We start from the raw sequence: 14,934 nt of genomic DNA on the forward strand, positions 1-14,934 counted from the left end.
GAATTGAGGGATGAAAAGTATACTTTTCTCTAAAAAGAACCATAAAAAGGGGAGAAAATTGATTTAAAAAAATGGAAAAACTTGCGCAAATATTGTGTTACTATAACTTCCAAAGCATATGAACAGAAACTGCAGTTGCTTTATCTTTAATTAACGTACACGGGGTGGGTGTCCAATCAGTAAGCACTGAGTACTCGCAATATCAAATAGAGATGGGAGATCAGCAAGCGTTTGGTTGTTCTTGCTGGGAAACCGGGTTTGCCAATTAAGTAACAGTGCAGATGATTAATTATTCGTGACACAGTATTGCGCAGAGGTCATAAAATATGCTTCCGATAGCAGCCTTTGCGGTTTAATCATAGTCTACATAGCAGGATTATTAGAAACATGAGATTATCCAATGTATCCACTTGTACTCTCGTCAGAACTTAAAATCCATAACAACTCTCAAGATAAGGGCAATGTCGGTTTCGTATGCCAAACAACAGGTCAACTTGTTAAGGTGGTTGTCGTGATGCGCTAAGCAATAAATTAAGTTGCATACTGTCATTAGCTTGACTGCTTTCCTGTGGGAGACCCCAGTTACTCTAATCATCCCCGTGATGCGTGCCATATCATTACTGAATAGCTTTTATTTAGTTCATAAACAAAAGTTTCCCCCCCCCCCCCCCCCCCCCCCCAAGGTTGCTCCAAATGGTCATATACGTTATTAGCATTCTCGTTTCATTTTTCTGCTCTGAAATAATTCGGCACGATTGCTCCAAAATCTTCAATGTTCCCCTTTCTTTTATTTGTAGTGACGTGGAAAACACCCCTAGGTTTTGAAAGTCAAACAACATCCATAGAAAGTCTAAAGAGTCCTCAGAAAACTGCATTGCAGAATTTGACAGTTTTATACATGCACGCATGACGCTGTTTTGCTTCTTCGAAGTACTACAACAATGGTGATAATAAGGGGCGTAGCCAGGCCCCAGGCTACCAGGGCTGTGGCCCGGGGCGTGTCCGGCTGATCCTTCAATGACTTTAGCCACAGGATCATTATTGGGCACTGTTTCACACTGTACCAATGCTGTCGGCCCGGGGCGTGGCTTCAGCCTGGCTACGCGGTTGACGATAATTGCCAGCTAACTTTACATACATTTGCAGGCAAATTACGAATTCCGAACAGAGAATCCCCCAACTATCGATCGCTCATCGGACTTATCGACATGAGAATCGAATTGGACAAGAAGATCAAGCCAGAGGATGGCAGTTACCTCGCTGCTCTGGGCATCATGGCCTCGAAACTAGCCTACGAGAACGAGCTGGTCATCAAGAACGTTGTCGAAAACCACTGGCAGATGAAAGTCCTCGAGTTCTTCAACTGCTGGAATGGTAAGATTTTAGGGCACGCGAAACATGAAGCATGCATGAAGTATGGCAACAATAGTTTTGGCTAACGTGCAACAAACATGTCTTCTTTACCTCCTGGCAGAATTCCGAGGCGATCACACGACCCAGGCCTTCATGTTCGCGGACAAGCCGGACGACGCCGACCTCGTCGTGGTGGCGTTCCGGGGCACGCAGCCGTTCGACGCGGAGGACTGGTGCACGGACGTCGACATCTCCTGGTACGAGATCCCCAGGGTGGGCAAGGTCCACGGTGGCTTCATGAAGGCGCTCGGGCTGCAAAGGGATGCCGTCAGCTGGCCGGCGGAGATCAAGGCGACCAAGGGCCGGCCGTTCACCTACTACGCCGTCCGCGACGCGCTGAAGAAGTCCCTAGCGGCCAACTCGCGCGCCCGGTTCGCGGTGACAGGCCACAGCCTGGGCGGCGCGCTCGCTGTGCTGTTCCCGGCCATCCTCGCCCTGCACGGAGAGCATGACCTGCTCGCCAGGCTCCATGGCGTGTACACGTACGGGCAGCCGCGCGTCGGGGACGCACGACTCGGGGAGTTCGTGGAGCGGCACCTCGACACGCCGGCGGCAAGGGGGAGATACTTCCGGTTCGTGTACTGCAACGACATCGTGCCGAGGGTGCCGTACGACGGCCTGTTCAAGCACTTCGGCCGGTGCATCTACTTCGATGGCTTCTACAAGGCGCGGGCCATGGAGGAGGAGCCCAACAAAAACTACTTCTCGCTCGCGTTCGTGGTGTCCAAGTACATGAACGCGGTATGGGAGCTCGCCCGGGGGCTCGTCATCGGGCACGTAGACGGGGCGGAGTACGTGGAGGGGTGGACGATGAGGGTCGCCCGGGCGGTTGGGCTGCTCATCCCCGGTCTGCCGGCCCACGCGCCGCAAGACTATGTGAACGCCACCAGGCTCGGGGCCGCGTCGCTCGACCTGCTTCCTCGTGACCATTAATTGGTAGGGTATGTACAATGGTTCTATTTTAAGAAGGTCACGTAGGATAAATGATGAGATGAATGAGAGAAAAATCATAAAAAAAGACTTGTCTTCTCTTGTTTAAGAGAAGATAAGAGATGATTAGCACAATATGTCTCATCATGTTTTTAGGAATAGCTAGTTATTGAAGATAAGGCTAAGAAATGATCCATTGTAGACATGTTTTTTGTCATATCTAATTACATGCAAGAGTGCAAGACTTAAGATAGAACTATCTTATCAATCATTGTACATTAGTAGCCGTAGTTGAGAGATCCATGGAAATTGGTCACACATATCAGCGGTTGTTGATGTTCGATTTGGTTTGACCATTTCCCTGATTCTTGCATTCTTCGTGGCACTGTGCCACCGTAAGTATTAACTGATTTTACAGGCCAGTGGATTTGTTTATTATTATTACTTTTGGACCAAGAAAAGGAACTCAATCATGATCCAATGGCGCCCGACCAAGTGTATCATAATTAAGGGCCAAAAAAACAAGGAGAAAGAGAATTTATATTAATCAAGCGGCGGCCAAGTCTACCATACAAACATAAGAAATCTCATCAGGTCTTGAAGGGAGCAGAGCCATACCGCAGTGCGCTTCTCAGTTTTGCCAAAGTTTGCTAAATAATGACTAAATGGAGTGCTTGACTAAGACTTCTCTACCCTCCCGAAGGAGTGGTTTTCTTTCTTTCACCATCATCGTATGCTTCGATCTGTCCTTGTCCGTGCTCGTGATCATCTTAACCACATCCATGCAGTCAGTATAAAAATTCACCGATTTTAAAAAAGGAAAACAGAAAAATCCAAGAAAAAGAAGAAGAAATAACCGGTGGGTGCAAAAGGGCCGGCCTAGTTGAAAGCAGAGCTCAAGAAGAAAAAGAGAGATCCGAGTTCTCCTGGATTACGTTTAGCGAAGCTAGCCATTGGGTAAGCGTCGGGTTCATGTTGAATACTAGGGCGTGGCCTTCTTATAGGGAAAAGAGCCGGTTTTCCAAAAAAATATATCAGGTTTTCCGTTTTTTCCTTTGTTTTTCATCGGTTTTTGTTCGTTTCGTTCTCCATTTTTTTGGTTTTTATCCTTTTCTTTCTCCTTTAGTTTTCCTTTATTGCTTTGTTTTTTTTCTTTTTTTTACATCGGTTTAGTTTGTCTCTTTTGCGTTTTTCTTCTTTTCTCTTGGGTTTCACTGGTTTTCTATACACATTTATGGTGCATATAATATATTATTTTAATATATACTTAACATTTTTAAAACTCTTGATTAACATTTTTTATACGGATTTAATTTTTTAAATGCTTGATTAAAGAAATTTAACACAAGTTTAAGGTTTTTTTGAATGCATGGTCAACATTTTTTCTATACCCATTTGAATACAGATTTAACAATCTTTTAAATACATGGTCAACATTTTTTCTATACATTTAACATTTTTTTAAATACAAACTTATGCTTGATTGACATTTTTATATACATGATCAATTTTTTCATCATTTTCTAATACATGGTCAACATATTTTCTATGCACCTTTAAAATTTTCCAAATGCTTGATTAGAGTTTTTAAAATACTTGATTATTTTTTTAAACATGGTCAATCATTTTTTCTATATACATTTAACATTTTTCAAATGCTTGATTAACATTTTGAAAATACTTTTTCGACAATTTTCAAATGTTTTTTTAATTTTTTTGAAAATACATGATCAAATTTTTTTCTTACGCATTGTATTTTTTAATACATTTTTCCTATGCGTGATAAATAATTGTGCCTTGTGCCTTCGGAAACTGCTCGGAACGGCACGTACACTCGGCTGATCTGGTCGTGACAGATGAGCACTAGTGGTTGGCACCATTTGGAAAAGAAGTGCACGTTCATATAATAAAAAAAGATTAAAATAGATGAGTTGTGGCGTGGGGAAAGACGTTCCACGCAGACGTTGCCAAAAGCCGTTCTATTTTGCAACAATTTGGTCGCGAAAGTAGCACGAGGTTACATAGAGAATGACCACGCTTTTCTTTAGTAGGAGTAGAAATTTTTGGAGCGAGTCTCGCAACGCTTTGCTGATAGAGACCGGGCCACTGGACGCGCATGTGTTTCATCTTCTTGGCTAATCATACGGGAAAAGCGGGCATCATGGTTTTTAAGTACGGCTCAGTACGAACCATGGTTTTTAACTACGCTACACGCACTTGCTCGTCCACGACATACACGCGGCCACCACCTTTTTTACCATAGACCATACCTAAAGCTCGAGTCGAACCGGTTGCATATAGCAGGGGCAATATATGTTCGACATCCTGGTAAAATTTTCTTTTGAGAGTATGTTCGACATCCTGGTAAAACGTGCATGTTCAACAACGTTTATCGAGCCGAGTTGTCCTCCAACTATTGGTCCATATCATGTCCAATTCGTGGTGCGTGCACGATAACATCTACCAAAATGCGCTCCAACTTTGTGAGAAGATCACGTCCAAATTCAGAGAGACCAATGAATCCCGAGAGAAGCTGGACTGCGTACGGCTGCCTTTGTGAGAACATCACGTCTGTGGTGGGTAAACCATTTAGGAGGTGTTTGGTTCGGCGAATTGTAACGCAACCTGATAACGACGGTAACGGATTGCGTTAATAGCTGTTTGTTTAGGTAGCTCCGTTATTGGTTACGGTGTAAACAGATCCCACCCAAGTCTCGGTCCGATTACGCCCGAACCTGACCGCAAACAGATCCCTTCCCCGAGTCCCCGAGCCTCCAACCCTTCCCCTCCGCCGCCTCCAGCCCTCGACTGGCCTTCGCTGATCTCCTTCTCCGGCCACCCCCGTCGGCGTCGGAGGCGTCGAGGCCGACTTCCCCGGCGTCAAGAAGAAGCCCACCCGCTCCTTCCCCGACACCTCAAGCTTCAGGGCTGTAGGTAGGTCACCTGACCGTCCGCTCCTTTTTCCCCACGCGTACGCCGGCGAATCGACCAGATCTTGTGGTTTTTCACCGGACACCTCTCCTCCTTTCAGTTTCCCAGGTCCTTGCGCAAGATCTCGAGCCTGGACGTTCACATCGTGCTGGCCTGCGCGGGGGTTCAAAGAGGACGTGTGTGTGTGTGTGTGTGTGTGTCAGATCCAGCGCCTCACTGTTCAGTGCCAGAGCCATCTAGTCGTCCTCGTTCTTGCCATCGAGAAGCAGCACCGGCCATGCTACCGAATTAGGTTAGGGCTAAACATCATTTACATTTTTTTCTTGATTTCTTCTTGATTCGATGAGACACTAGAAAAATATTGATCTGTTCTTGATCATCTTTTCCTGTACTGTTTGGTTCAAGCACTTGTGAATTGTAGATAGAAGTAAACTACCTGTGATTAATCATGACCTGAAAATGGGAGCTATAAAGATGGCCATGGTGAGAAACAAATTCTATGGAGATTAAGCCCGAGCGTCACTCAAGATGACGGTCATCCTACAATTGCAAGGATGACTTAACTGAATATATTGCTGCGAACCAGATTGAGTTAATTGAACATTTTTGATGTGTTATTATTTATAGTGATATCTAGCTTTTCTTTGTGTCCTATTTATATATGTTGCTGCCTTGAGATTTCAACCTGAGAATTTTGTTTCTAATTCAGTATTATGATCTCTAGACGCTAATAATATGTGACCGTGTGCACACTATGATGACGACGGTGCCACTTATTTACACTCTTTGATCTGTTCTCTTTAGGAGAACTATTATTTTGTTTGTATACTATTTTGTTGGCTTATAAATTATAGCAATTTCTAATATTTTGTTTTGTTTTCGTGTGCAGGATCTGAAGTGTACTGTATTTTCGCTTATCAACCTCCACTTTAACATTCTTTTTCCCAACATCGGTTCATCGGTTGTCCTGCTCATTCCTCTCCTCCCCCATCGGTTGGTGAGTTCTTCCCCTAATATTGATCTGTTCTTAACAATATTTTCTTCTTATAGTGGTATGAATCTTGCCAATGCAACAACAAGCAATGATAAGAACACATGCTATCATATATTTACTTCACCCATACACTTGAGTAGACATTAATTTCTTTTGGCAAGCAACCACACATCTCCTGGAATTACCCTATATTTTGTATATCTTTTCAGTTATGGCCCGTCTTCCCTTAAGCGCGAGACGTCGAAGAAGAAATGTAGCATTTATTAATCTAATGAGTGCCATTATGCTTGTATACTATTATGTGTGGTTAATCTTTGGATTAGTTTATAGAAGAAAGTGTTGGCAAATAGAAAGGAGGCTTAGAATTAGAGAGCTAAGAGGAGAGAATTTGCATAAACTAATTGGTGAGAGTGACGCAGTGTGTATAAGTCAACTTCGTATGGATAGGAGAACATTTCATATATTATGTGAGATGGTGAGAGATGTTGGTGGCCTAAGGGGTACAAGGAGTACATCATTGGAGGAGATAGTGGCATCATTCCTTTATGTATTAGCTCACCATTTCAAAAATAGGACAGTAGGGAAATTCTTTTACCGAAGCCCGGAGCCAGTTAGTAGGAACTTCAATGCTTGTCTTCTAGCTGTTTTGAAGCTTCATCCATTGCTACTTAAGAAGCCAGAACCTATACCCGAGGACTGCACAAATGCTAAATGGAAATATTTCAAGGTACATAGCTACTAAGAAAGAAAAAATACTAGATGAACTCAATAGTGGTAAAGATGCTAATGTTTGCACATTGTTGTTTATGTTGTAGAATTGTCTTGGAGCGTTAGATGGCACACACATAGGGGTAACCGTCCCGGCTACTATGAAAGGAAGATACCGATCAAGGTTGGGTGATATAGATACAAATGTGTTAGGTGTGTGTGCACCTGACATGCAGTTCATTTACATACTACCTGGTTGGGAGGGTTCTGCACATGATGGTCATGTTCTTAGAGATGCCATCTCAAGGCCAAATGGGCTCCGTGTCCCTGAAGATCAATATTATCTTGTTGATGCTGGTTACACAAATGCGAGAGGATTTTTAGCTCCATATCGTGGTCAAAGATATCACTTGGGTGGTTGGACACCACAGAATCCACCTCGTAGTGCTGAGGAGTATTACAACATGCGGCACGCTAGAGCCCGAAATATTGTAGAAAGGTCTTTCGGAAGACTCAAGGGTCAGTGGACGATTTTGAGGTCCCCGTCCTTTTTTCCTATGAAGACCCAATGTCGAATCATCATGGCATGTGCACTCTTGCACAATTTGATCTTGCAAAATATGCCACTTGACCCACTTGATAATGACGAGCCAATAATGCAAGAAACATTGGAAGGCATGGAGGGAGAATTAGGCCAACCAGAATTCATTACTTCTATCTCAACTTCGAACGAGTGGACAAATTTCCGGAATGTTCTTGCACAGGACATGTATAATAGACATAGGGCTGCTAGGGGTCATTGAGGTATAAACCATTTCTATATGTTCACTTTGTTGCTAGCTTTCTTTTTGTTTAAATAAGCTTCAATTGCATCTCATTTGCATTTGTCCCATTTCATATATATTTGTTGTTGCTTTGTACATATATGGATGTGGACACCTCAAGTACGTCTCGTGGAAGAGGCAAGAATAAAAGGAAGTGGACTTCAGATGAGGATGATGAACTTATTAAAGCCTTGTATGAGTTGTCCTTGGACCCAAGGTGGAAGGCAGATGGTAGCTTCAAAAATGGATACCTGGTGATATTGGAGAAGCACCTTTCTGAAAAGTGCCCTAGTTGTGGTATCTCTGCAATTCCGCACATTGAGTCAAGAGTGAGGCACTTTAGGACAAAATTTGGTGCTCTTGAAGTAATGTTATCCAAAAGTGGTTTCACATGGGATGGAAACTGGAAGATGATTCAATGTGAGAAGGCACAGTATGAAGCACATTGTAAGGTAGATCACTTCACCCATCAAAACAAACTCCTTGTTAATGCTGAATTGCTTGCTGCCTTGTTATTGTTATTGTAGTGTTGCTATGCACATTGCTATTGTTAACCGGAAGATGTTGTACCTTTCCTGCCTTCTTATTCTTTCTATTATTGCTCATTACCTTTTTGTATACCTGTCGCATTTCTATCAGAGACTAAGTTCCTTCTCTTATGAAAAAACTTGTAGATTCATAGTGAGGCAAAGGGATTGTATGGTGTCCCATTTCCATACTTTGAGCAGTTGGCTGCTATTTATGGCAAGGACATAGCAACTGGAGAAAATGCTGAAGGCTTTGGTGAGGCAGTGGGTAACTTGGAAAATGAAATTGCTATGGAAGAAGAGGAACACGAGGAAGAGGACTTGATCTCAACAGGGACAGCTAGACAGTCTGTCGATACTCGCTCTATGGATGGAACTAGTTCCAAGAGGCAGAGGAAGGAACCAAGGCCAAAGAGGGTGACGGGACCAAGTGATCCGTTTGCAGCGATGCTTCAAGATGTCAATAGACAGCTGAACAATGTGACACAATATGTGGGTACAATGGCAGCATCATTGTCAGCATCAATGGCACGAGAAGCAGCACAAGAGGATCCTCAGCAGAAATCAAAAGAGAAGGCTATTAGTGAATTGGCTAGGCTTAGCTTTACCGGGAGCGAGATCGTTGAGGCTGCAACCGTATTTGCTAAAGCTGCAGATCAGATGAACATGATGCTTGCGCTTCCAGAAAATCTGAGGAGGGAGTATGTCCTAAAAATGCTCTCCGGTATCCTTTTGCTAAACTCCACAATCTCCTTTGCTAAACTCTTTCAGCTTTGATAACATCTACCTCTGATTGGCTAGCTGCTATACGAATATGTAATCTTTACTTGACTAGCTGCTAGTATATGCATTTGCCATCTCGAGTTGACTTGCTGCTAGTATATGCATTTGCAATGTAGTTGACTTCCTGCTTCTGCTTACACTCGTAGTATATGTTTCATCCAATCCCTGCTTGACATTTGTAGTATATGTTTCATCCAATCTCTACTTGACAAGCTTAACATGTGATGTTAATTTACAATGAACATGGATAATAAGCATTTGCTTAGATATATGTCAAGTAAATTATCATTGGAGTTCTTGATTGTTTTGCTAGGTCAAGTGATTTTCTAGTGAACAGAATAAATGATGATGATTATGGATTGATTACAATTTTGTAATCAGAGTGCTTGTTCTGCTATTAATTTTTGAATTAATGCCTGTCTCTTGTCTGTTTCTTTATTTTTTTATTTAACTCTTGCTTATTTTGGCAGATGAGAAAAAGAAGCACGGTTGATTAGAAAAGATCGGTGGTGTGGCTGATCAAAGGAATGGTCGATGGAAAAGCTATTTTGCAAGATTTTGAAATTGGCCTTTGGACTTGCCTTACAAAATAATTTTGGGGACTAATTATGTAATTTATCTCGAATTGTTGTTGAAGTCTGAGTTTGTATTAATGAGTTAATATGCATTTTAGAAGTGGTGTCAAAATCTGGTTAAAGGATGTCTTGGGTGAATGCAAAAATATTTTTAAATTATGTACTTATTTGATGAGTTTGAATCTGTGCTAGTGAAGCACCTATGAAAACCTTGTCAAATTGCCTATGAAAACTGGTTCTGCATGTGAAAGTTGTCTGACGTATTCAGATTACAGTGCCACACCAAACACTGTAAAGGCAATTGATAACGTTACTGGCATGTGCCAAACAAAACAACAATTGGACTGTTACCCCTTCATTCCCCCCGTGACCTGTTACCATTAACGTTTGCGTTACCGGCCAGAGAACCAAACACCTCCTTAATGAAACGGGATACTAGAGAATGGGACCTGAATCTGATAAACCAAAATTTTCATTCCTTTGATGCCGAGGAAATCGCCAAAAATCCGGATCCCCTCTGTGTAATATGAAGACACGACTGCATGGCACTACGAGAAAAACGGGGTATTCATGGTGAAGAGTGCTTATAAACTGGCCGAACAACTCATGAGGACAGTTCGTCGAAACCATCAAACTCAGGGAGTGAGGTGGGTGACCGAAAATTGTGGGACTTGATTTGGAAGGCAAAGGTCCCTGAAAAGGTTAAAATCTTCGGGTGGCGAGTGGCAACGCGAACTCTGGCGACAAAACATAATGCTCTAAGAAGAACCATTGCAACAGATGACATATGTGAAATCTACGGAAATGGAAGGGAGGATGAATACCACGCTGTGATCACATGCACTCGAAGTAAGGCTGTTAGAAATGAGATGAGAGCATACTGGGAACTCCCAAAGAAGGAATTGCTTCAATATACTGGAGAAGACTGGCTCCAACTGCTGCTAGACCCGCTCAATGAAAATGACAGAATAAATACCCTCCTTGTGTGCTGGGAGGCGTGGAACCTGCGGAATAACTTAATTCATGGAGATGGACAAAATACTGTATCGGGTTCAGTTGCAGTCTTGCGCAAGTTTGGCCTGGATTGGGCTAATAGCCAACTGCCTGATGGCCCAGCGAACGGCAGCATGAGTGGATCCCTTTTTGATGCCCAACCAAAGACACCTGTTGCAAACACAACCAATCATTGGGTAAAACCAGGTGTGTGGATGGCGAAAATCAACACGGATGCGGCATTCCAGAGGGAATCAGGTAGAGCTTGGGCCTGTGCTGTTGTTCGAGATGCTGCCAGGGATGTATATATGTCAGTATGCAGAGATCTGGGGTGCTGTGCGTCGGTCGAAGAAGCAGAGGCAAGTGCTTTGTTGAGTGGCCTACAGGAGCTAGCACGGGCCTATCGAGGTGCACTAGAAATCGAAGTTGATTGTGCAGCACTGGGCAAGGAGATTTTGTCAAGAGAGCAATGTTGTTCAGTGAGATACCCGCTGATTGCAGACATTAAAGAAACACTGAAGCTGTTTCCCTCTCCTCAATTCAGGGTGGTAGGCAGGAAATGCAATAGCCTCGCTCATGAGCTGGCAGCATATGCCAAAAGAAGTGGTAACAGTTTACTTTTTGGAAGAGTGCCAGTATCTCTGGAGCAGCTCCGTCTGCGTGAATGTAATCATCAACCATGAGTAGTGAACTCATTGGTTCTAAAAAATGCTCTCCAACTAATTTCAACTTCAACAATAACTCTATCTGCTGTCTTCATGGACAATTTTGAAAAAAAAATGAAAGTAATGGGATACTCACTATGAATTCTATAATGTACTTACATAAAAAGGTGAAGTCCATATTTTACCCCCAAAATTCACATTTATGATAGATTTTACCCCATTAGTGAAAATTCTCAACTTTAACTTAATTTAGCTAAACCGTATCACATTTTACCCCATTTTATTTTATTTTCCCAATTTTGATGCTTATTGTACTTTCCAAGACTGCGGGTTTTTTTCTACTATGGTTTTTTCGTACAATAGCGAACCAAATCGGTCACACCAGACTTGGTCTGCGCCACTCACCAACCGGACTCGACCTGGCCTAGTCGAGTCGCACCGTGCTGCTCACTCAGTTTCTCTCCCGCATCATGACTCACTCTCTAGCTCGCTCGCTAGGGTTAGGTTTGCGACGATAGTGGCGTTGCTCTGAAGTCGGAGGAAGCGACAACAACGGATGGAGTTGATGCAAGAAATACACAATGATTGTTCTGCTGCTGTGTAAAAAAGAGCGAAGAAGATGGGGAGGGTAAAGTTACCCTCGAAGCCAAAGTTTAGGGGGCGACCATCCCGATGATGATCAGCTACAAGTGGGAAGCGGAGGCGGCCAGGATCACACTCATCGTAAGTTTCCTGGGGATGACCACACTTTTGCTTGGTTCATGTGTATTCATGGTGCCCCCGCACGCTCACTCCCTTGGTTTGTACGGTTCCCAACGAGCACGTTTTGATTTTGTGGAAAGTGCGTACGACTCATCTAGTGCCTCCATTGGCCAGTGCAGCGTGAGGAGGAGGAGGATCCCCTGCAATGTTGCATACAACGCATGCAGGGTGCTCAATGCTGCTGGCGTAATGCCGCCGCGGGATAATGATGATGGCAAGGAGGAGGAGCTGGACAAAATGAAGATGGAGTTGGACAAAATTGAAGTAGAATTTTCACATGCTCATGCTGTTTATTTTTGTTGTGATAGTTGCAAGCATCTCTAGCTACTAGTAGTGATGAAATATGTGTCATCTTCTACTTAGTGAAGTGTTGCACTAGTGTCAGTTCTAGTAGTGATGAAAGTAAGCTGCATTTTGCGCAAAAAGTGCATTGCAGGCGTAGGGGAATGTATGTCTAGTTGCCCTATCCTGCTGATGAAGTAATGTATTTCAATGTAGGTGTATTCAGCCAATTTGTGAACCGGATGATGGAAGTGATGTTATTGTTATGATGGGCAGTGATGATGCTGTTATGAAATATAAATTATGTTCATGTGCAGTGTGAATTATGGGTTTGAGTGAGATATAATCTCATATTGAATTTGTTGAAACCCGATACCGAATTTGAGTGAAATAGAATTTTTAGACACCTAGGTTAAATTTTCTAACAACAACAGTGAATTTGAGTCAGACTGAATCTTTGGAATCTCAAACTAATTTTTTTCGACTTTGAATTGGTGTGAAACTAAACTTTAGTGAAACCGAATTGCTGACATGAATTGTTCTGAACTAAAACTATAGTTAGGCTCATTTTTTACACTTAATTGTTCTGAACTAAAACTACAGTTAGACAAAAAAATTAACAATTGTATATGAAATTTTCAATTAGAAAATTTAGCAAAATTTCAGTTAGCACATTGACTATCACGTTTAGCAAAAACTGATACAGGGTTCAGTTCCATCTGTTGCATAAGGATTAGCTAGCAGTTGTTTTATCATAGCCAAAGAAATTTCATAACCAATATTTTTAGTAGGTGCAGTAGGTTGAGAGGCAACTAATTGTGCTTCCGGTCGAGCTGGAGATACCCCGAACAAACCCCTCAATGGATGGTTTTCCATAGTAGCAAGTGACAATAAATTTCAGCACGTAGTAATAATTTATTTCCTACCAATTTCCACCTACCAAGAATGCTTCACTCCCCGGCAACGGTGCCAGAAAAGAATCTTGATGACCCACAAGTATATGGGGTCAATCGTAGTCCTTTTGATAAGTAAGAGTGTCGAACCCAATGAGGAGCAGAAGAAAATGACAAGTGGTTTTCGGCAAGATAATTTTTGCTAGCACTGAAATTGTCGGTAATAGGTAGTTTGATAATAGGATAATTTATAACAAGCAAGTAACGATAACGGTAAATACAGTGCAGCTAGGTAGCCAAATCCTTTTGTGGCAAAGGACGGGCCAAAACGGTCTCAGATAATAAGCAAAGTATTCTTGAGGGCCCATGGGAATTTCATCTATTCATTTTCATCATGTTGGTTTGGTTCGCGTTTGCTACTTTGATAATTTGATATGTGGGTGGGCCAGTGCTTGGGTGTTGTTCTTACTTGAACAAGCATCTCACTTATGATTAACCCCCTCACAAGCATCCGCAACTACGAGAAAAGTATTAAGATAAAATCTAACCATATCATTAAACATTTGGATCCAAATCGGTCCCTTATGAAGTAGCACATAAACTAAGGTTTAAGCTTCTGTCATTCTAGCAACCCATCATCTAATAACTACTCCACAATGCATTCCCTTTGTCCCAAAGATGGTGAAGTGCCATGCAGCCGATGTTCACATGACACCACTAAGGAAATCACAACATACATATCATCAAAATATCGAACACATATCAAGTTCACATGATTACTTGCAACATGACTTCTCCCGTGACCTCAAGAGCGAAAGTAACTGCTCACAAATGATATTCATGCGCAAGACCAAGGGGTGTTAAATAGCATAATGGATCTGAACATATAGTCTTCCGCCAAATAAACCATATAGTAATCAACTACAAGATGTAATCAACACTACTAGTCACCCATAGGTACCAATCTGAGGTTCCGGTACAGAGATTGAACACAAGAGATGAACTACGGTTTGAGAGGAGATGGTGTTGTTGAAGATTTTGATGGATATTAGCCTCCCAAAGATGAGAGGGTTGTTGGTGATGACGATGGTTTCGATTTCGCCCTCCGGGAGAGAAGTTTCCCCGGCGGAATCACTCCACCAGAGGGCAAAAGTGCTCCTGCCCAAGTTCTGCCTCGAGACGGTGGTGCTCCGTCCCAAAAGTCCCCTCCTTATTTTTTCCAGGTCAAAATGACTTATATACCAGAAGATGGACACCGGAGGTGGGCTGGGCTGACCACAACCCACCAGGGTGTGCCTGGGGGGCCTGGCGTGCCTTGGTGTATCGTGCTCACCAGGTGGTCCCCCTCCGGTAGTTATTTGATCCAATATTTTTCATATATTCCAAAATAATTCTGCCTAAATTTTTAGCTCATTTGAAGTTGTGCAGAATAGGTAGCTCTGACGTAGCTTTTTCAGGTCCAGAATTCCAGCTGCCGGTATTCTCCCTCTTTGTGTAAACCTTGCATATTATGAGAGAAAATGCATTAAAATTACTCCATAACGCATTATTATGCATAAAACATTATAAATAACAGTAGGAAAACATGATGCAAAATGGACATATCACTCCACCACGCCACCCCTAGCCACTACACAACCCCTTCACATTCCCA

The 14,934-nt window shown here is 42.7% G+C and overlaps 1 protein-coding gene across 1 annotated transcript; it reads left to right on the forward strand.

Moving 5' to 3' along the window:
• Positions 1–958: 958 nt before the first annotated feature.
• Positions 959–2,346, forward strand: LOC125518533 (triacylglycerol lipase OBL1-like). The gene is made up of 2 exons (XM_048683348.1): positions 959–1,374; positions 1,475–2,346. Exons 1-2 carry the CDS (start codon positions 1,209–1,211, stop codon positions 2,344–2,346), a joined length of 1,038 nt encoding a protein of 345 aa, XP_048539305.1. The 5' UTR covers positions 959–1,208.
• The last annotated feature ends 12,588 nt before the right edge of the window (positions 2,347–14,934 follow it).

Source organism: Triticum urartu, chromosome 7, assembly GCF_003073215.2.
Source record: "Triticum urartu cultivar G1812 chromosome 7, Tu2.1, whole genome shotgun sequence".
In the NCBI taxonomy this organism is placed as follows: domain Eukaryota; kingdom Viridiplantae; phylum Streptophyta; class Magnoliopsida; order Poales; family Poaceae; genus Triticum; species Triticum urartu.